Source organism: Saccopteryx bilineata, chromosome 7 (genome assembly GCF_036850765.1).
Source record: "Saccopteryx bilineata isolate mSacBil1 chromosome 7, mSacBil1_pri_phased_curated, whole genome shotgun sequence".
Taxonomy (NCBI): domain Eukaryota; kingdom Metazoa; phylum Chordata; class Mammalia; order Chiroptera; family Emballonuridae; genus Saccopteryx; species Saccopteryx bilineata.
Genome location: NC_089496.1, coordinates 84,705,082 through 84,732,453, shown reverse-complemented (window position 1 = coordinate 84,732,453; position 27,372 = coordinate 84,705,082). Strand labels below are relative to the sequence as shown.

General features: G+C 51.8%; 1 protein-coding gene across 1 annotated transcript in view; it reads left to right on the top strand.

The window, feature by feature from the left end:
* Window positions 1–1,049: 1,049 nt before the first annotated feature.
* SLIT1 (slit guidance ligand 1) overlaps window positions 1,050–27,372 on the top strand; it is a 200,288-nt gene continuing 173,965 nt past the window's right edge. The window contains exons 1-2 of the mRNA XM_066240548.1: window positions 1,050–1,382; window positions 26,234–26,305. Of these exons, the coding sequence (XP_066096645.1) occupies window positions 1,186–1,382; window positions 26,234–26,305 (269 nt within the window). The 5' untranslated portion in view covers window positions 1,050–1,185. The remainder of the gene's footprint in view (window positions 1,383–26,233; window positions 26,306–27,372) is intronic.

Sequence of the window (27,372 nt, the reverse complement as noted above, 5' to 3'; positions counted from 1 at the left end):
ACACCGCTCCTCAGGCCAGCTGTGCTTACCACCACCGCCCCACACCCCACTTCCCCGCGCCTCGGCTCTCAGAATCACCATCTTTCTTTCTGGTTTCTCCTAAGAAGAAACCCCGGAAAACCAATTCCTGTGAAGGGACGTGCTTCTTGAGCTGCTCAACTGTTTCTTCTTGCCAGGCCGTAGGCAGCGTGGAATCAGGGTGCTGAACAACGGATATGAGATGTCTGGGTCCTACGAAAAAGTACCAGCAAATCACAGCTGACCTTTATTTGGGGGGTTTGGTTCCCTGTCCGCCCCTCCCCCGCCACCCCAATCCCGCCCTTAAGGTCTCACGCTAAGTAAGGTAGGTGGCTTGAAGATGACTAAGAGTGTGGGGCTTCCTTTCACCGTGAATTGACAAAGCAAGTTCGATGGGGCATGGGAGCAGTTTCTGCCGTCGAGGAAAGCTTGTCTGTGGCTCAGGGAAAGGGATCCAGGCAGCAAAATAAGATCCCCTACCCCCTCTGGACCAGCAGCTGAGGCTGAGGTGCCAACTGCTTGAGTCCAAGAGTGCTTATCCTCGGTGTGTGTGTGTGTGTGTGTGTGCGCGTGTGTGTACAGCCAGAGAGGGTCGGCAGCGGCAGGTAGAACAGTGAGCCACCCGCCTCCCTCTGCCCACTCGCGGCGCCTTGTAGTTTCTACCTTTGAAACTGTACGCTGCTGGCAGCAGCAGCCGAGCGGCCGTCGGGAGGCGGGGGCGGGGATGGGGTGTGTGGGGGAGGGCGGGGAGGAGTCTGGCCCTGGATGTGTGCTTTTCGATTGATGGATGACTGCCGGGTGGGAGCGAGCGCGCGGGTGTGAGAGTGTGTGCGCGTGTGTGCGCGCGGGGTGCGTGAGCGCGCGGAGCCTGCCCATTTTCCTCCCCTCGGCAGTCTGTTGGGAGCTGGAGGGAGGGAAGGAGAGACGCAGCCAGCGAGAAACCGGAGAGGAGCCGAGCGCCCTCCGCCCCAGGCACCCTCCCTCCGTCCGCGCACAGGCGCCGTCGCTTGGAGAAGCAAGGTCCCTCCCAGCCCGCAAGGGCGCAGCGCACCAGCCAGCGGTCTCTTCGGTGGCTTTGCCCCGGGACTGCACCTGGAGGCCGCCCCGGACGGGGATGGTCAGCCGCTGCCGTCGTCTGGCACGCCAGAGGGACGCGGTGAGGGCACCATGGCGCTGACGCCCCAGAGGGAGTCCCCGGCAGGGCTCCTCAGGCCGGAGCTCTGGCTGCTGCTGTGGGCAGCCGCGTGGCGACTGGGTGCCACGGCGTGCCCCGCCCTCTGCACCTGCACCGGCACCACGGTGGATTGTCACGGCACAGGGCTGCAGGCTATCCCCAAGAACATCCCACGGAATACCGAGCGCCTGTGAGTATTACCCCCATCCCTAGCCCGCGGGGAGCTCCGAGGTTGCCCTCCCACTCAGACGCAGTTCAGGGCTGGGATTGGGGGTAGGACCGTTGAGGCCAGGCTTTGCAGCCAGTAGACGAGTCAGTGCCTGCCAGGGTCCTTCTCGAGCCAGGAGCCAGGAGCCAGGAGCCAAGAGCGCCACTGTTTTCCTTTGCTGGGATTCAAAGGGCCCTCGGCGGGGCTGTCAGCGCCCATTCTCACACCTGCACCCTACGCTCAGCCTGGCAGGTCCTCCCCACTGTGCCAGCACTAGGGAGACTACGAATTGGTGCCAGAAAGCCTTCCTGGCACCCAGGAGGGAAGCTCCTCATGCTTGCCAGGAACCACGTCTCCTTTTGGGCACCTGGGGCTTGGGCTGTGTTCTGAGTGGAGTGTGTGGATGTAAGCTCTGAGGACCTGCAGGCAAGGTGGGATGGAGTTTAAGTTTCTCATTTTTCCCTCCCCATTGTTTGCCTTAGAGCCTTAAGAATTCTTCCCTTGCAGGTATCTGGCATTGGTCTCCTACCTCACATCCAGCCATCCCCAACCCTGGCAGACAATGGGACCAGTGGGATTTGGGTTTGGGGCATAGGGTGTGTTGCATTCAGCACTCAGACAGGGTTAGGTGCGAGCTGGACCAAGAGCTCCACGAATAATGCTGAGAGGTCAGGCGCTTGAAGTGGGAGACACGAGATGAAAGACATTGACCATGACAAGTCACAGAACACCATTTCTCTTCCCATCTCCCTCACTTCTGAATTCTTGAGGAATCTCAGCTCTTTCTAGACCCGCTGAAATTTTGCAGGGCTTTTGTATGTGTGCGTGTGTAGTTAGGATGTGTGTGTTTACAAACCTATATAGTTTGTTTTTCCAGATTCCCTGCAGAATGTGTCTGTGTGAATTCCTAGTGTAGTGGTGTCATTTCTGCAAGAGTCCCTGTACATGGCCTGTGTGTAGATTTTGGTCACACGCCGGGCCTTTATGCTGACTGCAGAGGGGACGGCCTCGGGAGATTTTTGAACTGGACTTTGGAGAAGGCTGCTGCTCCTTTCAAACCTGCCTACTCCTTCTTCTCACTCTCCTGGGCAACGGGCAGTGGCTTTCAGGAAACGTGTACACATTTTGGTAACTTTTGAGCACATTTTTTGTGGCTCCCTACTGGTTTAGAGGCAGAAACCTGACCTCGGGGAAAGCTGTCTCCTGGATCAGAGTCCATACCAAGGTCAGCAAATAGTGAACACACTTTGCCCCAGACTCATCTTGGCAGTCTGAGGAATGCCTGTGGAGGTTTGAGAGAATTTGTATTCTAGATGGAATCAGTGTGTGTGTGAGGACATGCATGTGGGCTGAGGGAAGAGGCTGGTGTGGGGAGAGGTTGGACCAAACCAAGTTTCTTGGGGCACCTGTGCATTATCTTGTGTGGCCCTGGAGAGGGACTGAGGGTCAGAAATCTGTCCAGACGACTCCTGAGGTTGCAGGGTCACTCTCCACACCTGTTCTCTCAGGACCTACTCTCTGTTCCTTGGCCATGTCCATGGGCATTTCTTCTGCAGCTGTTACCTGGTGGCTGCTGAGGTCTGAGACACATTAGCCTCTTTCCTTTGCTTTTGGATCTGAATCTTTTTTTTTTTTTTTTTTTGTATTTTTCTGAAGCTGGAATCGGGGAGAGACAGCCAGACAGACTCCCGCATGCGCCCGACCTGGATCCACCCGGCACGCCCACCAGGGGCGACGCTCTGCCCCTCCGGGGGCGTAGCTCTGCCGCGACCAGAGCCACTCTAGTGCCTGGGGCAGAGGCCAAGGAGCCATCCCCAGCGCACCCGGGCCATCTTTGCTCCAATGGAGCCTTGGCTGCGGGAGGGGAAGAGAGAGACAGAGAGGAAGGAGAGGGGGGTGGAGAAGCAAATGGGCGCTTCTCCTATGTGCCCTGGCCGGGAATTGAACCCGGGGCCCCGCACGCCAGGCCGACGCTCTACCGCTGAGCCAACTAGCCAGGGCCTGGATCTGAATCTTGAAGTCATCACATTCTTTGCTTTCTCTTGATCTTTAGCTTTGAGGAGAGTGTCTATTTTGACTTTCATAAACTCTTGAGCTCTTTTGTGATTAAAAGAGATGTTAGTCTGACCTGTGGTGGCATAGTGGATAAATGTTGACCTGGAATGTGGAGGTTGCTGATTCGAAACCCAGGGCTTGCCTGGTTGAGGCACATATGAGAAGGAACTATGAGTTGATGCTTCCCACTCCTCCACACACACCCTCCTCTCTCTAAAAAAAAAATCAATAAATAAGATCTTTTTTTTAAAAAAGAGAGATGTTAAATTTCCTAGTGCAGAGGAAAGAGTTGGGGCTCCAATTGCCTAGTTTGGAGCCAGTTCAGTCAGTTATTTGCTGTGTGACCTTGTGCAAGTTACTTAACTTCTCTGAGTTTTAGTTGCTTTCCATCAGGAAAATGGCTCTGCTGATGCATAAGGTCTCTGGTTCTTGTGAGGATTGAAGGTAATGCGGGGAAAGTGCCTGGTACATTATGATGCTTACTCAGCGAGAGCCATTGTTAGGGTAGGATCAGGAGAAGAGTCTCAATTTAATTCAGCAAATGTTTACAGAGCCAGGAACTGCCCGGGGTGCTGAAGCTGCGGCGGGGAGCGAGCACGTCTCTGCTCCCAGGGATGGATAGTTGAGAGGACCAGGCAGGAGACACCTAACTGTAAGCTCTTGGGAGAGGGCCAGGCCCACAGAGTGATGGGGCTGTTGGTGGAACCATTGGGGCGAGAAGCCCTTCTCTGGAGTTAAGGGACTTCTCAGAGGATAGTCATTTCATCAGGGCACTTTGGGACCCAACACTGGGAATTTTGTCAAGCCGAGAGGGCCGCCAGGCAGATAGAGGAAATGCATGAGCAAAAGTCCTGCAGGTGCGGCTGTGCCTAGCCTGCTGGGCAGATGGACCGGCTGTGCCTTGGGGCTGAAACAGGCTGTGTCCCTGGGCTGTGGTAGGACCTGAGGTTATCTTAGGTTGAGTTATCTTAAGGTGAGGTCTGATCTTGGCTGTGCAAACCTCAGATTGGGGAAGGATGTGGAAAGTAGAAGCTGTTTTTCAACAGGCAGGCTGCAAAAGAGCCATTTGAGAAGGAAAAGAATGCCGGAAGGAGAGGCCTTAGGGAGAGCTAGGTGGACTCAGAATAAATGTGGCAAATGTTCTCTCTAACCCAGTGGTTTTCAACCTTTTTACATTTGGGGATTGGTGAAAATTGGAGAATTATTTTGGGGACTGCTAAAGCAGAAATCACCCTGAGCATGAGCAAACTCGACTAAGATAATTGGGTCTGTAATCTTCATACGACGTCAGGGTGGTTAATGCTTCCACAGAATGGCAGGAAATTTCTGGCAGACAGTCCATGGACTGGCAGTTAAAAAAAAACACCACTGCTCTAATCAATGATTGCCGTGCAGTATTAGAGCCCGAACCGGCAGCTTCTTCTGAGGCTAAAATTGTTACAGACTGCAGCTGTGCATTCGCCCTCTGGGCAGTTTCTATGGTAGCCCATGAGACCTGGCAACTTTATGATCATATATTCCATAACTCTGGGCCCAGGCCTGTCCCCCCAAGTGGGAAGAAATTGTCATTTTGCTGCAGGGACTTCTGGGAAGAGGCAGTGCAGGCAGGGTCTCAGAGCTGCTGACAGTATTGCTTGAGCCAGAGGGGCTGGGGGCTGGTGGGCTGGCTGGGGAAGAGGTGCTGAATAATTCACTGCCGTGGGACAATTAAAATACCAAGTGAGCCTGACCAGGTGGTGGCGCAGTGGATAGAGCGTCCGACTGGGATGCGGAAGGACCCAGGTTCAAGACCCCGAGGTCGCCAGCTCGAGTGCAGGCTCATCTGGCTTGAGCAAAAGAGCTCACCAGCTTAGACCCAAGGTCGCTGGATCCAGCAGGGGGTTACTCGGTCTGCTGAAGGCCCGCGGTCAAGGCACATGTGAGAAAGCAATCAATGAACAACTAAGAAGTCGCAACGCGCAACGAGAAACTGATGATTGATGCTTCTCATCTCTCTCTGTTCCTGTCTGTCTGTCCCTGTCTATCTCTGCCTCTGTTAAAAAAAAAAATACCAAGTGAGGTTTGAGGGTGCACTAGAGGAGGCTTGGGTGCTGGCCTCTTTGCAGGAGGACTCAGGCTAAGAGGATCCTGCTGTAGCCACTATTTCCCTCCCTCCCTCCCTCTCTTCCTTCCTTTTTTCCTCTCTTTTTCAGAAGAAAGAAAGAGAGAAAGAGAGACAGACAGGAAGGGAGAGAGATGAGAAGCATCAACCTGTAGTTGTGTCACTTTAGTTGTTCATTGATTACTTCTCACACATGCCTTGATGGGGGGGGGGGGGGCTCAAGCCAAGCCGGTGATGCCTTGCTCAAGCCAGCGACCCTGGGATCATTTTGATGATTTTGTGCTCATGCCGGGTGAACCTGTGCTCAAGCTAGCAAACTTGGGGTTTCAAACCTGGGTCCTCAGTGTCCCAGGTCGACACTCTCTCTACTGTACCACCACCGGTCAGGCTTAACTTTCTTTTCTTCCACTCAAGGACCTTGACTTTCAGTTGGATTTTTTTTAAGTGCATCTTTTTTTTTTTTTTTTTTTTTTTTACAGAGACAGAGAGAGAGTCAGAGAGAGGGATAGACAGGGACAGACAGGAACGGAGAGATGAGAAGCATCAATCATCAGTTTTTCGTTGCGACACCTTAGTTGTTCATTGATTGCTTTCTCATTTGTGCCTTGACCGTGGGGCTACAGCAGACCAAGTCAAGCCAAGCCCATGCTCAAGCCAGCGACCTTGGGTCCAAGCTGGTGAGCTTTTGCTCAAACTAGATGAGCCTGCGCTCAAGCTGGCAACCTCGGGGTCTTGAACCTGCGTCCTCGACATCCCAGTGCGATGCTCTATCCACTGCGCCACCGTCTGGTCAGGCTGGATGATTTTTTTTTTTTTTTTTAATTAAAAAAATCTTTTGGACTAGAGGGTTCAGGAGAGTGTGATAAAGGAGTATGTGTGGGCAATGCTTCTCCTTTCCACCCCGGGCAATCATATTCTGGGCTTGCCACAGAACCCCCTAATGGGTGCTGGGTGCAGAGAGGGATGAGGCCTGAGGATGGTGAGGTGGACAAGGGCCTTAGGCTGGCCTGATGGCTTCTGTTTTGCCCCAGGCCCAGGACATTCTGCTGCTCTTCAGGTCATGGGGGCCTGCTTTCCTGCTTTCTTCAATATGTCCCTTTGTCTCCTGGCCAGTTTGTCCAATGCCCTAGCTCTCTACCTGCTACTGAGGCCCGGGGTCATGTGCCTTCTCTCAGCCCCACCCTCTGAGTCTGGAAGCTCCATTCCACAGAGCTCAGTGGTCATGCCCAAGGAAGACTGCCCCGGGCACCTCCAGGCCAATTGTCTGGGAAGCTATTTGGAATTCCAAAGAGTGATTGGGTGGTGGCTGCAGTAAGAAGGGTCAGGGGGCCAGACTGAAGCCATGTCTGCCACAGGGGCTTGGCCAGCTTGGGCTCTGAGCAGGACTCTGTGGTCTCTTGCAGCGGAGATCCACGCTGTGCAGGGAGACTTGGCTCCTGGTGGGACTCACATCTCCAGTAGCAGGTGCTCTGGCTCATTGCTGGGCTCTCAATGACTGGTGGTAGGGCCCCAGTGCTGTCCTCCATGCTCCCTGAGACCCAGATCCCCACCTGGAAAGGGGATGGCGATGGCTTTGCAGGCTGGTGGTGGGGATTAAGTGAGGGAGTGCAGCAGAGAGGGCGTGGCAGCTGGTGTTCTGCCATCCCTGAGCCTCTGGCAAGAGTGACACCTAGCACCTCAGAGGCCTTGCCAGGACTCCTCATGCTGCATGGGTGACAATGCTTTGTGATTCAATTAAGTGATAATTTCTTTTTGTATTATTTCTTCTTCTTCTTCTTCTTCTTCTTCTTCTTCTTCTTCTTCTTCTTCTTCTTCTTCTTCTTCTTCTTCTTCTCCTCCTCCTCCTCCTCCTCCTCCTCCTCCTCCTCCTTCTTCTCCTTCTCCTTCTCCTTTCTCCTTTCCTTCCTCCTCCTCCTCCTCCTCCTCCTCCTCCTCCTCCTCCTCCTCCTCCTTCTCCTTTCTCCTTTCCTTCCTCCTCCTTCTTCTTCTTCTTCTCCTTCTCCTTCTCCTTCTCCTTTCTCCTTCTCCTCTTCCTCCTCCTCCTCCTCCTCCTCCTCCTCCTCCTCCTCCTCCTCCTTCTTCATTATTTGAGAAGCTCAAGTGAAAGGTTTAAGAGTTCAGCTGAGGCAGGAAAGAGCTTGGGAAGTGAGTATTTGGGTGTCAGCCGTGCTGCTGACTGCTCTCCCAGAGTCTGGCTGCTCAGAGCGCTTCCCTGTACCAGGGCATCTTTGTCCCCGGTGCCCTGGGATTGAAGGCAGGGGGCGGGGCAGTGTGTGCAGGGACTCTCTCAAGCGGGGATGGCATGATGGCATGGGCCTGGAGCCAGCCTGCCTGGGTTTTTAGCCTCTCTGCCATTCAGCAGCTGGGAGACCTGGACATATTATGGAGTTTAATTCATTCATTCAGCAGATAGCTATCTATTGAGTAGCTGCATCAGCTGAGCAAATAGTGCCAGACAGAAACCCAAACCGCCCTCCACCCGAGTTTCTGTCCAGCAGGGGAGATTGAAATGAATGACACGATATGAGAGTAAGTGCGTAATTGCAAACTGCAATAAGTGCTCTGGAGGAAAGGGACTTCTTGGACCCCCATTTCCTGGCTCATGGAGTGCGGAGGATGACAGGACCTGCTCCAGAGGGTGGTCCTGAGGATCAACCTTGGTAATGCTGGGAGAAGCACTTTACACGGGGCCTGACACACAGCAAGTGCCCGATAAATGGCATTATTATTGTTATTAAGGTAACAGAATTGCAGGGACATGAAAGAAACGTGGGCACCCCTCAGTGCTGGGTCCCAGCAGGATCCTGCTCTCCCGGCCTCACCAGGCAGCCGCCCCGCACTCTGTATGCCCTGGGCACCCTGGAGCCCTCGGAGACAGGGCTGCCCCTTCCTCTTTGCCTCCCTCTCCGAGGCAGGAGGCTGGCGGGGGTGGCCCGGGCTGGGGCTGCACACGGTTGCCAGCACGGGCGGGCGGCCGCGCTCTTCTGGGGCTGGACAAGGGGCGAGGGGACAGGCAGCCCCTCCCTGCACTACTGGGAGCAGACGGGAGCTTGGCGGAGTTGCCGCCTCCAGTTCTGTGCAGGCATTAGCAGCTCGGCAGGGCTCTTGCTTAATGGGATTTTCTCCCCAAATGCTGTAATTATCGCTATACAAATACTTATTACCCAGAGCAGATGACGGCCGGGCTTTGGGCAGTCGCCAGGGAGTGGAGGGGAGGGATGGAGCATTGGCTCTTCTTTTTGACGGAGCTCATGACCCCCTCCTCCCCATTCTGGAGCCCAGCCTGTGGCACACAAACAGCTGTTAGGCACCTGCCGTGTGCAAAGTGTCTAGAGAGGTGCCGGGTGTGGACTCGCTCTTCTGGGAGCTTGCAACCTGGCGGGGGAAGGAAGTCTTTCTGAGAAAGAACAAATGTGCAAGGACGTCCATAGGGACAGACAGCACAGTGGCTACCAGCGCAGGCTTTGGGGTGAGAAGGGCCCAGTTTGAATCCTGCCTCCATCGACTACCACTTGAGAGACCTTGGGCAGCTCATCAGTGACTTGATTTCCTCATCTGGAAAACGGGGCCAGTGATAGCGCTTACCTCACTGGGCTGTGAGTTCCGATGAACCGCTCCACGTGGCATGGTGAGAAGAGTGTTGGCACATGGAAAGGACTCTGTCGTGGTTGGAAACGAGATGGGGGGGGAGAGCGCGGAGGGAGGACTCAGATCTCTGCAGTGATGGGGGTGTGGGGTGTGGGGTGTGGCCAGGTCCTGGAAGGTTGGGCAGGACTTAGGTAGTGGAGGGGTGAAGCGAGGGCCCGGGAATCTGAGGCACTCAGAGTTGTATGCCTCATATTGGGGAAGGAGAGTGCCGAGCCAACCCAGCTGAGGGCGTGAACATTTGTTCTGGTGAGTTCTTTTTTTTTTTGAAGCTGGAAACGGGGAGAGACAGTCAGACAGACTCCCGCATGCGCTCGACCGGGATCCACCCGGCACGCCCACCAGGGGCGATGCTCTGCCCACCAGGGGGTGACGCTCTGCCCACCAGGGGGCGATGCTCTGCCCCTCCGGGGCGTCTCTGCCATGACCAGAGCCACTCTAGCGCCTGGGGCAGAGGCCAAGGAGCCATCCCCAGCGCCCGGGCCATCTTTGCTCCAATGGAGCCTCGGCTGCGGGAGCGGAAGAGAGAGACAGAGAGGAAGGAGCGGGGGTGGTGGAGAAGCAAATGGGCGCTTCTCCTATGTGCCCTGGCCGGGAATCGAACCCGGGTCCCCCGCACGCCAGGCCGACGCTCTACCACTGAGCCAACCGGCCAGGGCCTGTTCTGGTGAGTTCTGAGGGCAGAGTAGAGTAATGGTGGTAACCACGCCTTGGACTGGGAGACAGGGCAGCTGTCAGAGGGGTGTGCACAGAACTTGATTAAAACTTTTTTTTTTTACCAAAGATTTTATAATAAATTTATAGAGTTGTGTAAACATTACCAAATCCAATTTCAGAATATTTTTGCCACCCCAAAACACCTCTTGTTTCTCATTTTAACTTCTTATTTTGGTATAATTTCATACTTACAGAAAAATTGCAACAAGAGTATAAGAAACTCAATACCATTATCTACCTGTGTACACTTATGAACTAATACACATGAATTCATGTGTGAATTTCATCAGTTGTCCCCACAGTGTCTTTCATGGCTATTTTTTTTTCCAGGTCCAGAATTCTGTCCAGGACTAAACTTGGCACTTACTTGTCATGGGTCTTTAATAGTCTCCTTTCAATTTGGACTAGTTTTCCTCAGCCTTTCTTTGTTTATCTTGACCTTGATATTTTTGAAGAATGTAGGCCAGTTATTCTATAGAATGTCCCTCAATTTGGCTTTATCTGCTATTTTTTTTAATGATTGCATTCAGGTTATGCATTTTTGGCAAGAATGCTAAATAAGTGATGTTGTGCCCTGCTCAGTGAATCGTGTCAGAAGAAGGCACGTGATGTCAGCTTGTCCCAATATCAGTGATTTTAGCTTTGATCACTGGGTAAGCTGAAGAGTTACTATTTTCTCTTAGTTATTAATATGTAATTTGTAGGGAGGTATTTTGAAGTTATATAAATATCCTATTGAGAGAGAGAGAGAGAGAGAGAGAGAGAGAGGGAGAGGGAGAGAGAGAGAGAGAGAGAGAGAGAGATGTGAAGGATCAACTTGTAGTTGCATCTCATATGTGCCTTAATGGGGCCGTGGAGAGGGCTCCAGCTGAGCCACTGACCCCTTGCTCAAGCCAGTGACCTTGGGCTCAAGCCAGTGACCATGGGATCATGTTGGTGATCCCACACTCAAGCCGGTGATCCCATGCTAAAGCTGGCGAGCCTGCGCTCATGCCGGCGACCTCAGGGTTTCGAACCTGGGACCTCAGCGTCCCAGGTTTACACTCTATCCACTCTGCCACCACTGGTCAGTCCTTATCAAACTCTTATTTAGTAGTTTTTAAGCACCTATTGATGAGAAAATTTTAACTCCATCATTTCTTTTCTATTAGTTGGCAGGCTACTGTAAGAAAGAACTTTGCTTCTCCATTGTTTGTCTATTCATTTGTAACGATATGGACCTGTGGATCATTATTTTGTTATTTGGGTTACAATGTGTCAGTTACTATCATTATTTACTTCAATATTCATAGTGTCTCATATTTAGCCAGGGGGAGCCATTTCTAGCTACTCATGTGTCCTTCTGACAAGATCCTCTGAGCTCTTACTTTGAGTAGAGAGTGACAGGTTGCAGCATGCTGTTCTTAGGACAGTCTGCTGCCTGGCTTTGGGGTGGAGAATAAATAGAGGGTGAGACCAGTTGGTAGTGGGGAAACCAATTGGTAATGATGAGTGTGGTCTCTAGCTTTTCCGTGACAGTGGTTTTTCTGTCATTGCTGTATTTTATTCTTTTTTAAAATATTAAAAAAATATATTTTGAAATAAGTTTAGACTACAAAAGAGTTGCCAAAGTATGGTACAGAAAGTCCCGCACACCCTTAACCCTGCTTCCCCTAATGTTGACATCTTTATTAACCATAGTACGATGATCAAAACTAAGAAATTAATGTTGGTGTCTTACCTGTGGTGGTGCAGTGTATAGAGCATCCACCTGGAACGCTGAGGTCGCTGGTTCAAAACCCTGGGCTTGCTGGGTCAGGGCACCTATGACAAGCAACCAATTGAACAACTGAAGTGAAGCAACTGTGTGTCGATACTTCTCATTCTCTCCATTCCTCTCTTCTCTCTGTAAAACCAATAAGTAAAATCTTAAATAATAATTAACATTGGCACAATACTTAACTACAGTACCGATTTTATTTAGATGTTATCAGTTTTTCCACTCTCCTTTCTGTTTTCCAGGATCCAATCCCGGATTCCACATTGAATTTAATAATCATTTTTCCTTAGTCCCCTTTCATCTGTGGCAATTCCTTAGTTGTTTTTCTTGCTTTTCATGACCTTCACACTTTTGCAAAGTAGTGGTCAGTTATTTTGTAGAAGAGTCCTCCGTTTGAATTTGTCTGGCGTTTCTTCACGATTGGATTGAAGTTATGTGTTTTTGGCAAGAATGCTTCAGAGATGATGGTGTCCTCCTCCGAGCATCCTGACGGGGGGTGGATGACATCAGTATGTGTCACTGTTGGTGATGTTAACCCGATCGCTTGGTTAAGATGGTGTCTGCACTGTAATGTTATTATCTTTCCGTTTGTAATGAAATATTTGGGAGAGATATGTTGAGACTATGTAAGATCCTTTTTTGTCCTTAAATTCTTACCTACTAATTTTAACATTCATTAATGGATCTTGCCTACAACCATTATTGTCCAATTTTGATTTTCTATTTCTCTTATTCCTTCTATACTCATTAATTAGAAGTGTTCTATAGGGAAGATAATTTTATTCCTTTTTAAGAAGGTGGTTTGATTGATGGATCCCTTGGGTTTTGAGTTGCCTGAGGACAGACACTGAATCTCATGTATTTTTGTGTCCCCTCACCTGGTGCACAGTAAGTGCTAAAAAAAAAAATGTGTTAAATATGTGTTGGGTGAGGGTTTTTTTTTTCTATAAATTTTTGGTGCTATAAAACATTTTTTGGTTCTGATCTTTGCTTTAAAAAATATAATGATTGTGGTTGGCTGAATAATGGTCCCCAAAGAAGTTCACGTCCTAATCCCTGGAACCTGTGAGTATGTGACCTTATAGGGCAAAAGGGACTTTGCATATATTAAGAATCTTGAGATGAGCCTGATCAGGTGGTGGCGCAGTGGATAGAGCGTCGGACTGGGATGCGGAAGGACCCAGGTTCGAGACTCCGAGGTCGCCAGCTTGAGCGCGGGCTCATCTGGCTTGAACAAAGAGCTCACCAGCGTGGACCTAAGGTCGCTGGCTCCAGCAGGGGGTTACTTGGTCTGCTGAAGGCCTGCGGTCAAGGCACATGTGAGAAAGCGATCAATGAACAACTAAGAAGTCGCAACGCACAACGAGAAACTGATGATTGATGCTTCTCATCTCTCTCCGTTCCTGTCCCTGTCTATCTCTGTCTCTGTAAAAAAAAAAAAAAAAAAAAAAAAAAGAATCTTGAGATGAGAGATGATCCTGGATTGCGCAGGTAGGTGCAGTGTCATCACAAGGGTCCATGTAAGAGCGAGGGTCGGAGTTAGCAGGAAGAGATGTGTTGATGCAAGAGTTTGGCTTGGTGAGAGAAAGGGGCTTCAAGCCAGAGAATGCAGGTGACCTCTAGAAGCTGCAAAGGCAAGGAGATGGATTCCGTCCTAGAGAAAGGAATGCGGCCCTGCCGATATCTTCACTTAAACCCAGTGAGACTGATTTTGGACTTCTCATCTCCAGGACTGGAAGATAAAAAGTTGGTGGTGTTTTAAGCCACTAAGCACGTGGTCATTTGTTATAGCAGCAGTCGGAAATGATTGCGGTCCTCGTAGAATCAGGCGGACTGCAGAAGGCCGAGACAGGAAAGGAAGCAGGCTGGGGCCGAGGCAGAGACAGCAAAAGGGAAGGCCCTGGGGTGCCCTAAGGCTCAAGCCCGGGAGAACAGTCTTGTGAATAAATCCTGGGGTAGACGGGCAGTCGGCTTCTGCCTCTTTTGCTTGAATTGCCAATAAACAGCTACGGGGAAACCATGACTCTAGAGGAGGAATCAGAGATGGTTGCTCTGTAGAGCAGGAGTCCCCCAATTTTTTACACAGGGGGCCAGTTCACTATCCCTCAGACCGTTGGAGGGCCGGACTATAAAAAAACTATGAACAAATCCCTATGCACACTACACATATCTTATTTTAAAGTAAAAAAACAAAACAGGAACAAATACAATATTTAAAATAAAGAACAAGTAAATTTAAATCAACAAACTGACCAGTATTTCAATGGGAACTATGCTCCTCTCACTGACCACCAATGAAAGAGGTGCCCCTTCCGGAAGTGTGGCGGGTCGGATAAATGGTCTCAGGGGGCCGCATGCGGCCCGCGGGCCGTAGTTTGGGGACCCCTGGTGTAGACTGTCCAGGCCGGAGAGGTAGTTGAGAAGGAAGGCCTTTTGGGAAAGCAGTGGAACCCACAAAGGCAGTGGAAGAAAAACTCCCGTGGGAATAGGACTCTCCCACAGAATAGGGGTGGTGAGCAGGGTTGGGGGGGGGTGCATGGAGGCAGTGTTGCAGCTAGCAAAGCTGATATAAAATGCAGACCCCCCCCAGGCCTGTCCCAGAGATGCTGATTTAGCATCTTTGGCAGTTGTGATTCAGTCGACGAAGATGCAGGAGGTAGGTGTTCAGACCACAATTTGAGAAACACTGCTTGGTGCTGGGGTTTCCTGGTGAGGAAGGTCTGTTCTTTGAAGACTTAGAAGGCCTGCCTGTGTCCTCTGCCCCCATGAACAGGTCAGGAGGAGCTGTGTCGGGGGGGGGTCAGGAGGCGTCCCTGTCCTGTGTTTGACATGGGGAGCATTGGCTGAATGTTTGTGGCTATGAACCTGGAAAAAGAGTAGTTATTGCCAAATCGAAAAGGCATTTGGAGATGGGGAGGAGGGCTGGGCATTTGGAGAGCAGCCAGTCTGCCTGAAGATGAGGGCCAAGGAAAGCTCTGGAACGATGAAGAGGTCACTGCAAAGGCAGGCAGCAATGTTTCCTGGGAGAAGTGGAGGGCGGAAGGCAGATGGTGGGGAGTCAGTAGGTGGCGAGGAAGTTTGCGGGAGGAGAGAACAAGAGCAGAACTTCAAGGGGGAGTTGTGTGCAGCCCAGGGGCAGGAGGACTGGAAACTGCTGGGGGCAGAACGCAGGAGCAGGGCAGGAGGAGCCAGTGCCCTTGGGGATGGGGGTGGGGGTGGGGATGAGGTGAGCGGGACCTGTGACAAGTCAGAGAAGAGCTGAGGTGGAGAGACGTGAAGGAGTGGTGACAGTGCTGCTGGTCACCATTTAGGGTCCCTATCTGGTGCCGGGCTCAGAGCAAGATGCTTCTTACCAAGTCTGCCCTTTGCTCTTCATACCTGTCCTATGAGGAAGGTGTTACTTACATAAAGAAGGTTCAGAGAGGTGGAGCTGTTTGCCTGGGTCACAGATGACTGGTAACGGTGTGCCCTGGGACCCTGAATCTTGAGGCTCTGAGAGGTGTTTGTGGTTTGTTTTTAAATTTGCTACTGCTCCACACATCTCAATAAGGCCTGCTTTCATTCACTTGCTCATTCATTCATTCATCAGACATTCATTTGTCCAGCTCCTACAAAACCCCTGTCAGGGCTTAGCAGTGGGGCTTAAAGGCCGTTTGCCCACGACTGGTTCCTGCCTGTGCATGTTTACAGGGTGGACCTAAGTTGCAGGCTGGTGTAAGGAGGGGTGTCTAGCCTGAGGGTAGGGGGTGGTGAGCAGGGTTGGGGGATGCAGGGAGGTACTGTTGCAGCCAGAGGTTACTGTCAGAGAGTTAGTTGGCGGTGGCCTCTGAGGGGCCTGTGGTGGGCAGTGAGTGGAGAGCAGTGGGCAGGCGTGGACGTGGAGGCCTGGTGGTAGACAGCACTGCCTTGGCTGCAGGGTTGTGGTTTGGGTTGGGTGAGCCCCAGGCCTGGGAAAGGGATTGGCAAAAGCAAGACCAAGCCTCAGTAGTGAATGGACTGGGTGCCCTTTGGGCCTTAAAATAGACATCAGAGTTGGGATTAGGAGCTGGGACCTGACTACTTCGCACCCATTAGGATAGCTGACTGCTATCAAGAAATCAGGAGGCTCTGGCCAGTTGGCTCAGTGGTAGAACGTCGGCCTGGTGTGTGGAAGTCCTGGGTTTGATTTCCAGCCAAGGCACACAGGAGAAGTGCCCATCTGCTTCTCCCCCCCTCCCCCCTTCCTTCCTCTCTGTCTCTCTCTTCCCCTCCCGCAGCCAAGGCTCCATTGGAGCAAAGATGGCCCGGGCGCTGAGGATGGCTCCATGGCCTCTGCCTCAGGTGCTAGAACGGCTCCAGTTGTAATGAAGCAATGCCCCAGATGGGCAGAGCATTGCCCCCCTAGTGGGCATGCTGGGTGGATCTCGGTTGGGCGCATGCGGGATTCTGTCTCTCTGCCTCCCTGCTTCTCACTTCAGAAAAATATAAACAAACAAACAAAAAACAGGAAATAATGAGTGTTGGTGAGAATGTGAGGAACTGGAACTTTGTGCACTCTTGGTGGGAATATAAAATGGTGCAGCCACTATGAAAAACAGTATGATGATTCCTCAAAAAAATTACACATAGAATACCAAATGATCCAACAAGTCTACTTCTGGGTGTATACCCCAAAGAATTGAAAGCAAGATCTCAAAGCCATTTGTACCCCCGTGTTCATAGCAGCTTTATTCACCATGGCTAAAGGGTGGAAGCAAGCCAGGTGTCCACCGATGGATGAATGGATGGACAAAATGCAGTGTAACATACAATGGAATGTCATTTAGCCTCAAAAAGGAAGGAAATTCTGACAAATGTTACAACATGGTTGAACCATGGATGGACATTGTGCTAAGTGAAATAAACAAGTCACAAAAAGACAAATACTGTATGATTTCACTGATATGAATTACCTAGGATAGTCTAATTCATAGAGACAGAGAATAGAATAGTGGTTGCCAGGGGCTGAGGAAGAGAGGAGTGAGAGTTAGTATTTACAGTCACTGGTACAGAGTTTTGGTTTTCCAAGATGAGAAAGCTCTGGAGATCTGTTATACAACAATGTGAATACATTTAACATTACTGATCTGTGCACTTACAAATGGTCAAAGGGTAAATTTCTTATGTATATTTTTCGATAGTGAAATATTAGAGAAAAAAAGACAGTCCGATCAGTCAGTGGTGCAGTGGATAGGTGTTGGCCTGGGACGCTGAGGCCCCAGGTTCAAAACCTCAAGGTGACTGGCTAGAGCATGGGCTCATCTGGCTTGAGTGAGGGCTCACCAGCTTGAGCATAGGATCAAAGACATGACCTCATGGTCACTGGCTTGAGCCCAAAGGTTGCTGGCTTGAGCAAGGGGTCACTGGCTCGTCTGTATTCCGCCCCCCCAAGTCAAGGCACATATGAGAAAGCAATCAGTGAACTGAAATGCTTCAACAACAAGGTGATGCTTCTCATCTCTCCCTTTCTGTCTGTCCCTGTCTCTCTAAAAAAAAAGAAAAGAAAAGAAAAGAAAAAGAATGAGCTGAGCCCTAAAGTCAGATATGTCAGGGTCCAAGTCTTGCCTCCCTAACCTGCTTCTGTTGAACTGGTTTGATTGTGATAGTACGAGTGTTCCTACTATTCAAGCCAAGGAAGCAAGATGGTCCCCAGGAGCCCGGGCAGAGCTGGAAGGCTAGCAAATCTGCCCTGGCATGGTCCACTGATTACTCAGCTCTGGGACCTCTGGATTTTCCCAAGGTCTAGGATTGTCCTAGTGCTGGCGTTGGTGCTGGGCCCGTGGGCTCGAGGGAGGCGGAGGAGCCTCTGGGTCCAGCCCTGCTGAGGCCTGACAACTGTGGGGAAGGCTCAGCTGGCGGATGGGAGCCTGTGTTTGGTCTCAGACACTGTGCCCGTAGGAGCCAGGCTCGGTGGGCAGAGTGCTCACTCAGCCTATTTTTACTGCGTGTACTGAACACCTACTGTGTGCCAGGCAGCTTCGCAGGTTCCGGGCACACAGCAGTGAGCAAAACAGATGTAGCCTGTGCCCCTCACAGCCTGACAGGGGAGACTGGCCTGAGGCAAAGGGCCTTATATTGAACACCCGCCAAATGGCAGTCTTTCTGGAGAAGGTGCTAAGTGGGCGCCCATGGGGAGGTGGGTTTAGAGGAGGGTGTGTTTAAATTGAGGCCCAAGAATGTCGGCAGTGAGCCAGATATGTGTGTTGCTGAGCAGGTCAGGGGAAGGCTGTTCTGGGCTGTCCCAGGCGGTTCTGGGCTGTTCCAGCTGCTCTGGGCTGAGGGCAGCACAGCAGGGCCCTGAGGCGGACTGCAGCAGAGTGCAAGCACAGAGCAGCTGAAGCCCGGGGCACTGGGTTTTCCTGTGAAAGGCACTCAGAAAATATTGTAGAATCAGTTTTTAATCCTGTGGGCCCTGGGAGGGTGTCAGTAACACAGCAGGGTGCTCTGTGCGTGTGCCGTTTCTTGGTTGATGTCTGTTTGGGGAGAGTGTTTCTTAGGGTGTTTTTGGAGTAGGGGAGCAGGGAAACATGCAAAACACACTCAACACAATGCTATTTGGAATCTGCCGATTTTAATGCAAATTTATTCATGCATTCAAGAACCATCTACCAGGTGCCATGGACTGTGTAAGGCCCAAGGGATACATGATGAGGAAAAACCAACAGTCTGTGTCCTCAGGGAGATTATAATCTTATTCAGGGGCTGAGACATCATCCAAGGAAGCCCCCAAATCCATACACAAAATTGCCCCAGTTTGTGCTGCGGAGGAGAGGGTTGGCAAGCTCTGCGGGCCTGGGACAGGAGGGCTGACCTATTGGAAGGAAACATTGGAGTGAGTTAGGCCAAGAGGGAGGGGGGAGATGCCAGGCAGCGGGAATGTGAGTTCACAGGCTCTGCTCCAGGAGGGCGCAAAGCAGAACACGAACGTGATGCGGGGCAGGCCTCGCGACCCTGCTGTTCCCATTAAGATTTTTGTCTTGATTCCAAGAGCAATGGGGATTCATTGAAGGGCTTAAGTGGGGAGTGACACGATCAGATTTGCATCTTGAAAAGATCCCTCTGGCTGTGACTTGGAGCACAGATTGGAGGGGAGCCAGGGACTGTGGGAGCCCGGGTTGGGGCTCCAGGTGCGATGACAGGTGTAGGCAGGCAGCTGCTTGGCCAGCAAGCTGAGGTGTCTGGCCTCATCTATGGACCTCGCTGCTTAGAGAACTTCTTCCGTCCCTCAGTTCTCAGCCCTACTCTGCACACACTCGGCGGGTGGATTTGGCCAGGCTAAGATTCCAGAGGACAGAGAGCCTAGGTGTACAGCTCCCCAGCCCGGTGGCCCGGCTCAGTCACAGGGGGAGCGTGCATGTTTATTTTTGGGAGACCCGGCAGGAAGGGATTTGGAGGGCGGCCCGAGCCTCCCATCACCAGAGCAGGCCTGGGCCACTGTGGACACGCCCCGGTCCCTCAGTGAAACAGCAGCAGGAACGGCTGGAGTTCCAGGGCAAGAAATGCTTGTGAGGTTTGTGGGGGCCCCCAAAACACCCTGCGAGGGGCCGAGGTGTTCATTCCTGCAGGTCTAGGAAATCCGAGGGTTTCTCCTGGTTTATCGTAAACACCCAGACGCAAGGGATCAGATTCTTGTTTCCTGAGAGGATTCGAGAAATCCTGTGCGTTTTTGTTTTTTCCTCAGTGACTTGGCTTCAGAGGCTTTTCTCCAAAATCTTTTATCACCGAGGTTTTCTTTTCAGGCTCGGACCACACAGGAACTGATGGGAATCAGGGCCATTTGCCAATCCAGGGTATTTCCTCCTGGGGGACAAGAATGGGTGCAGACCCATCACTTGTAGAAGAGAGAGAACCATCTTAGGGTGTCCTTCCTGGGCCTCAGCATGGTGGAGCCTGCGGGCCCGAGTGGCTGGGCCCTCCCTGCTCAGCGTGGCCCTGCCCGCCCGGCCCAGCGCAAGCCGAACCTGGAGCACCACCCTGCTGGTGCAGCCACAGTCCTTGAGGACACCAACAACAACTGTTCTAGCAGTAAGAATCATTGCAGCAGGTAACACTGGTACAGAGACCACTGCTCTTGGTGCTTTAGAATTGCTAAATCATTTAAACCTCACCATATGTCAAACGGGTGGGTGCTGTCATTATCCTTATTTATGAATCTAGAAACTGAAGCACAGAGAAGTTAAGCTCCTTACCTTAGGTCACACAGCCAGGAATGGTGGAACAAGAATTTGAAGCTGGACAGTTTAGCTCCAAAGCCTGAGCTGTTAGGTACTAAGAATCCTTTGCTCGGCAGGATGGACGTTGCTCTGATCTTGCGGCTCTGGTGGAGCACACAATCTTCGTAGAGGGCCCCAGTGTCTCCTGTCTAAAGCAGCCAGTGGTTTCTCAGCTCCCTTCAAGGCATGAGCCCTCCGGGGGTGGGGGGGCTTGAACAGAGTCTGTCAATATGAGACATTGTAAGGTAGGGAATGAACAGGGAATCACGAGGGCCTGGTTTTGATCCCGGCCCCACTACTTATTTGCTGCGTGGCACTGGGAAAACTACTCCATCAGTCTGTGCCCAGTTTCCTCATCAGCAAGAGGCAGAGAACATGACTTTCCCCGTGGGTCGCTGTGACGTGCAGTGAGATGAGCCCTGCTCGGCATGAGGCTCAGAGCCTGCACGCCAGTAGGTGCCCAACGAGAAGTGGTGGGTGTGGGCTCTGGTGACAAGAGGCTCCGGGAGCCCAGGAAGCTCTGGTCCAGAATTCCCCCTGAGAAACGAGGCTGGGGGCTCCCCAGAGGGCCGCCTCACTCGGCTGCTCTGGCTGCAAGGGTCTTAAGGTCACAGCAGCTTCTTCCATTTTTCTTAGGCGGCTGGGGAGGAGGGTATCTCCGTGACAACACACAAGCAACACCTGTTGGAGGCATCAGGTGCTGGAGAAAATGACCTCCTTGCCTCATTCCAGCAGCCTCTACTGAGGGTTGAGAGGAAGTGGCTGGCCCAGGTTGGAAACTCGATCCTGGGGGGGCGCCCCACTAGGGGGAGAGGACGCTACCCCGCGGAGGTCGTTTTATCAGCCTAAGTGGGATAATGCCTCTGTGGGCAGCAGCCCGCAGACCTGGGAGGCTGATGAGCCTGCGGGCTGCTTCTCAAGGGCTGTCCCCTGGGAGGAGACACTGAGCTCTGGGGTTAGAGGGCGAGGCTGAGAGGGGAGGCTGGGGGGTGGGTGGCCTGGGCCTCCGTCTGGGTTCTCGCCCAGAGCCACCAGCAGGGCCTCCTGAGAGGCTGTTTGCTTTGCTGTCTGCCTGCCTGCCCCAGGGCTTTCCTTGCATGGGGGTGGAGTGAGGGGTAGGAATCGAGGAGGGAGGGCTGCAGTCAACTGATGGTGGGCTAAGGAATTGGCCCTGGAGTCTGCACCATGGGGCCTGGTGCCGAGCATCAGAGGAGAGGCACGTGACTGTGAGCTCTCCTCCGAAGTCCCCCGTGAGCCCTCTACCCCACCCCCCACCTGATGGCAATCTCATCCTGAGTTTCCTGAGTTCCAGGGTCCTGCTTTGTTCAGACAAGTCTTAGCGTTTGCCTGCGCCTCAGTTTTGCCATCCGTAAAATGAATAATCATTGTAATCAAATGCCTTCTGTATCATGAAAAGGAATGAGAATAATTGTAAAACTCATCAGCTGTTTCATGACTTTGGACTGAGTAATTCCATTTCTTGAAATGTACTTCTCCTAAATGCCCACCGAATAATGCACATATATTTATAACTGAACAATATCAAAACAGCCCAGGTGTTCTAGTAACAGGGAATCACGGAGCACCCCAGGAACCTGACCTATACAAATGAAGGGACACTTCCCGGTCAGCCACAGCCATAACAGGGGACACTCAGGGTGCGACATTGTAGGAGTGCATACGTCATTTATGTCTCACGCATCCTAATGTTTTCAGCACCTGGCAGAACACCTTGCGCATAGCTGGTCTTCAATAAATATTTAACTTATCTCAATCATATAAAAATTGTATCTGAAAGGCACAGCATGGTAGAGAATATTCCAGAATGTTAACAGAGGTTACTTTTGGGTGATGAGTTTATGTGTGATATTAATTTTTTCCCTTTATTCTTTAGGAAATTGAAAAAAATTCAACGATGTGCATATAGAATTCTTATTTTTAAGTTCAGTAGCTGGAATATTAATGTCGGCTTGTACAAACCTAGATGTCTTTTTAAAAAAATTCGACCAATGCAGAAAAGTATAAAAAAGAAAGTCACCTCAGGTCCCACCACACAGCAGTCACAGGCGCAACTATGTGGCAAACAGCCCCCTGCGAGCTGTATGTGCATGGCCCGTGTCGATGTGTATGTGGGCTTGACGTAAGCAGGCTCCGAGAATACAAGTGTCTTATGACTCTTCTTCTTGTGTGCTGAGTGACGGGCAGCTTTCCTGGTCAATACAAAGTGATCGGGACCATTTTAAGCGGCTGCATAATATTTGGTTTCATGGTTGTGCTGAAGGTCAACTAAGCATTCTCTGTCGGTGTCCATTTAAGTTGAACATTTTGCTCTTACAATCAGTGCTGACATATCTTTTATTTATTCATTTTTTGTGAGAGAGACAGAGAGGGGCAGAAAAGGACATGCAGATAGGAAGGGAGAGAGATGAGAAGCATCAATTCTTTGTTATGGCTCCTTAGTCTCTTTAGTTGTTCATTGATTGGTTTCTCATATGTGCCTTGCCTGGGGGGCTGCAGCAGAGTGAGTGATCCCTTGCTCAAGCTAGTGACCTTGGACTCAAGCCAGCGAACTTTGGGCTCAAGCCAGCGACCATGGGGTCATGTCTATGATTCCAAGCTCAAGCCAGCGACCCAGGTGCTCAAGCTGGTGAGCCTGTGCTCAAGCTGGTGACCTCGGGGTCTCGAACCTGGGTCCTAAGTGTACTAATCTGACGCTCTATCAACTGTCCCACAGACTGGTCAGGCTGACATATCATTTTAACAAAAAAACTAAAACAACCAAAAATTTCTTGTGGCTTTGGGTTTGGGGGTGAGAGTTCAATAAGAAGGCCCAGTCATGCTGCAGAGGAGCAGTTGGGGAGCTGCACAGGTGAGGCTCAGAGGCGGCTGTTTCGGGGTAGAATATTTAGTTCAATAAAAAAGACCTTAACATTGTAAAGAACCCATCTCAGCATTTAGGGCAGGAAGTGGCTTGGTCTGGGGCTCTCACCAGTGGTAGGGTTCAGCCAGTTCGCACCGGTTCAGCAGAACTGATACTAATTTTTTGTTGAGTTCAGTGAACTGGTTGTTAAAATGTCACTTGTGGCCCTGGCCGGTTGGCTCAGCGGTAGAGCGTCGGCCTGGCGTGCAGGGGTCCCGGGTTCGATTCCCAGCCAGGGCACATAGGAGAAGCGCCTATCTGCTTCTCCACCCCCCCTCCTTCCTCTCTGTCTCTCTCTTCCCCTCCCACAGCGAGGCTCCATTGGAGCAAAGATGGCCCGGGCGCTGGGGATGGCTCTGTGGCCTCTGCCTCAGGCGCTAGAATGGCTTTGGACGCAACAGAGCGACGCCCCAGAGGGGCGAAGCATCGTCCCCTGGTGGATGTGCTGGGTGGATCCTGGTCGGGCGCATGCGGGAGTCTGACTGCCTCCCCGTTTCCAGCTTTGGAAAAATGAAAAAAAAAAAAAAGTCACTTGTATCAGGGTTCTCTCTAAGGTGGGCTCCTGGGCAGCTGCCCAATGTGAAAAGCACAAATTTACAGTCCTTACTCTTTTTTAATGTTCATCTGTGCAACAGCATGTTCTAGGATCCCGTAGTAATGTTCATTCCGTCCACAGGTGAAAAAATTTGACATAACTATGCTTGTAATATTTATTTATTCATTTCACAAAATTCATTATACCTTTGATGAAATACCACATTTTAATTCCCTCATGCTTGTTACTTCAGTAAACAAACATATAACATGAACAGAAAAAGTGCCAAACAACCAGGGGTGACAAGCTGTCATTGGAAATATCTTAAATTACAGTTTTACTGTTTTTTGTCAGGTATTATTTAATATTTTTTCATTAATATTTTAAAATTCTTTCGTATAACATGATCTAGTTTTGTGTACCTCTTTTATTGTTCTTATTTAAGTATTAAATGCATGAAATAATAAACTACCTTCTGGTGTATTGTTGGTTTTTTTGTTTTTTTTTAAAGATTCTATTTATTGAGTTGAGAGAGAGAGAGAGAGAGAGAGAGAGAGCAGGTGACCAGGGGAGCGAGAAGCATCAAGTTACAGTAGTTCCTTCTTGTATGTGCCTTGACCAGGCAAGCCCAGGGTTTCAAATCAGCGACCTCAGCATTTCAGTGTGATGCTTTACCCACTGCGCCACCACAGGTCAGGCTGGTGTATTGTTTTTTTATACTTAAAACGGTCATTAGGGCAGAGAACCGGTTGTTAAATTATTTAAATCCCATCATTGGCTCTCACCAATGGCCTTGTTACCTTAGAGAGGCCTCAGGCCCCTCTGAGAGATCCTGTTAGAAAGGAGATGGGGGGGGGGCAGGGAATGAGTTTTTCCAGCTGCCCCCAAGGATCAAGAGCCAGGAGCAGGGGAAGGGCGGAGGGGTGAGGAGCTGGATGAATCGGTGGCTTGTCAGTTTGGGGAGGCAGCCCCGCAGAGTGGAAGAAGCCTGGGCTCTGGGATCAGATGGCCACAGCTCAGATCCTGTCCTGTCAGCTACCAGTTGGTGACTTTGGGAAGGCACCCAGTTTCTCTGAGCCACTCTTCCCTCATCTGTAAGACGGGCGCAGTAGCTGCTTTTCAGCCTGGTGTGAGGATGCGTGCAAAGCCCCGTTTGAGCGCAGAGGAACTAACGCATATGTTGTTCTTAGTGGATGCGCTTCTAGAACATCATCCGGTCCAAACACACTTCCGAAACACTTTTAGAAAGGAGAACTTGCTGTTCTTCAAGGTCGCTTGGGCTTGGGTTGACCGAAGTTGGGAAGTGATGAGACTGGTAGGTGGAGATGACGTGGTGACAGGTTGTTGCCAGGCACGTGGTGACTATGACAGTGGTGAGAAAGGAGGACACATAGTGACTGTGTGAACTTGGAGCAGCATAGACAGGTTAGGTGCACAGGTGACAGTGGTTTGGAGCGAGACCCGAGTGTGGCTCAGTGGAATGACTTCCTGGAGAGTGGAGTGTCTGCCTCCCAGAGGGTCTGTCTCTGTGGTGTGCTGGCTCCCTGTGAAGGGGACTGGCCCGGGAGGAACTGAGTGAGCTTCCTGAGGCTGGCTGGGAAAGGGGGGTTCTAGGTCCAAGGTGTCCACAGCATGACTGAGGAGGGCCGGGGAGGAACACAGGGACCCTGGGAGGGAAGGAAGAAGGGCCAGAGGCTGGGGTGGGGTGAGAATTAAAGCCACTGCAGACGTGGCCCTAGGGTCAGACAGTGGGCTCCCTCCGTGGCCCTAGGGTCAGACAGTGGGCACCCTCCGTGGCCCTAGGGTCAGACAGTGGGCACCCTCCGTGGCCCTAGGGTCGGACAGTGGGCTCCCTCCGTGGCCCTAGGGTCGGACAGTGGGCTCCCTCCGTGGCCCTAGGGTCGGACAGTGGGCTCCCTCCGTGGCCCTAGGGTCGGACAGTGGGCTCCCTCCGTGGCCCTAGGGTCGGACAGTGGGCTCCCTCTGCTCCTTAGCCCTGCCCTCCAGGCCCCCCCTGGCTCCTCCCCTCCCCTTGCCACAGGACTGACCTCATGGCAGGCTCCTGCCCAGAGACCTCACCGGCTCCCTGTCTCTCCTCTGCTTGCTCTCTCAGACCCTCTGTGATCTGGACCCACCTCCCTCCAACCCTGCTTCCCCTGGCTCCTGACTCAGCCCGTCTCCTCCCCCACCCCGTGGGTTCACTGGGTATTCTCCTTCCCTGAGTGTTTGCTCCAGTGCTCTGCTCTGCAGCTCTGCCTTGTCCTTTAGGTCTCAGCTCGAGTCCCACTTCCTCAGGCCCCATGAATGGCATGGCCCACCCACTCTGCTCTCCGCTGTTGATAAAATGGACAGCTCAGAGGAACCAGTGCCACCAGATGATAACAATGGTGTCTGCAAGGGCGCCCTTTCCAACTGCAGGCCATGCTCTCTACTTGCTTATGTCTCATGCAAACCCTGTGAGGTAGACTCGGTTATCATCCCCATTTCAGAGATGAGGAAACTGAGGCTCAACGAGGATTCCGCCTAAATAGCCTCTAATTGTTTAGTTTCCAAATTCTCTGCTGTGTTAATGTCTCGTCTCTCCAACTAGACTGAGCTAATTCAGGGCCAAGGCTATGTGTTGGGTTTTGTAGAACTCCTAGCGGTGAGCCCTGTGTGTCCCTGCTGGTTGGACAGCTGCTGCAAAGAGGCCCCAGTTTGTTGGGTCTCCACACAGACAGGAGGGTACCAGGGTTGGCTGGGAAGCGCCCAGCCCTGTTGTTCAGATGACAGGCTTGAGTCAGGTGGAGAGGGAGCCTGGAGCTGAGGCCCTGGCCTGGGGGCCTCACCCTACACATCTCACCATTTCCTTCTCTCCGTTCCTCCCCCAGGGAACTCAACGGCAACAACATCACTCGGATCCATAAGAACGACTTTGCAGGGCTCAAGCAGCTGCGGGTGCTGTGAGTATGGGATGCTGCTTCTGCTCATAACCTCCTCCTGCCCCCACCTGGCCTTGTGGGTCCTGGGCAGAGCCCTTGCCGTGGGTTTTAGGGTTGGAGGGTTGGAGGCAGACTGGGCTCCTCCCTGTGGAGTCAGTCTTGGGACACCCTGAGGGGGATGGAGTGGAAGTGATGATGGGTCCTGACCCAGAACAGCCCTGCCTCCAGCATGCTGAAAAATTAGGCGTGGCATAGGCCCCAATGGTGGCTGCCTGGCAGGACCTGGCCCGGGCAGAGGGGGCTCTCTTGTCCACTGCTTGTTTCCTGAGGGGAGGGAAAACCAAGTGACCACGAGAAATCCTTATTAGGTCTCTGCCTTAAGATTGCTCAGGCTGCTGTAACAAAATACTCCAGACCAGTGGTTTGAACAGCAGACATTTATTTTCTCACAGTCCTGGGGCTAGAAGTCTAAGATCAAGGTGCCATCAGGACTGGTTTGTGGTGAGGCCTCTCTTCCTGGCCACCTCCTTTCTATGTCCTCACATGGCCTTTCCTCTGTGTGTGCACCGAGAGAGATCTCTGGTGTCTCTTCTCATAGGGACACCAGTCCTATCAGATTAGGGCCCCATCCTTATGACCTCGTTTAACCTTAATTACCTCCCTAAAGACCCTGTCACATTGGGATTAAGGCTTCAGTGCATTAATATCTGGGGGGACACAACTCAGTTTAGAACAGTCTCCATAGTTGTTTTTTTTTTGAATCTGTAGCCCCAGCAAGGGTAGGGGGGTGGGCACAGCGGAGGACAGAGGTGATTTCTCTGGGTTGCCTGACAGTGGCAGATATCAGAGGCAGGGGGCACGGCTCTGTTGGGGAAGAAGCCATCGGCAGCACCTCCTTTGTCATGCTGGGCGGGGTGAGGAGTCAGTGGAGGGTACTGATCCCTTCATCCCTCCTTGTCCGCTGGTCTCCATTCAGAGCAGCCCTAGCCTTCAGCATCAGACCGTCCCAGGGCCCCTCACTCCCTGTGCCCAGGGTAATGCAAGGGTCCTGCAGACGCAGTTCTTTCAGAGCTACTGGCTTTGCATCT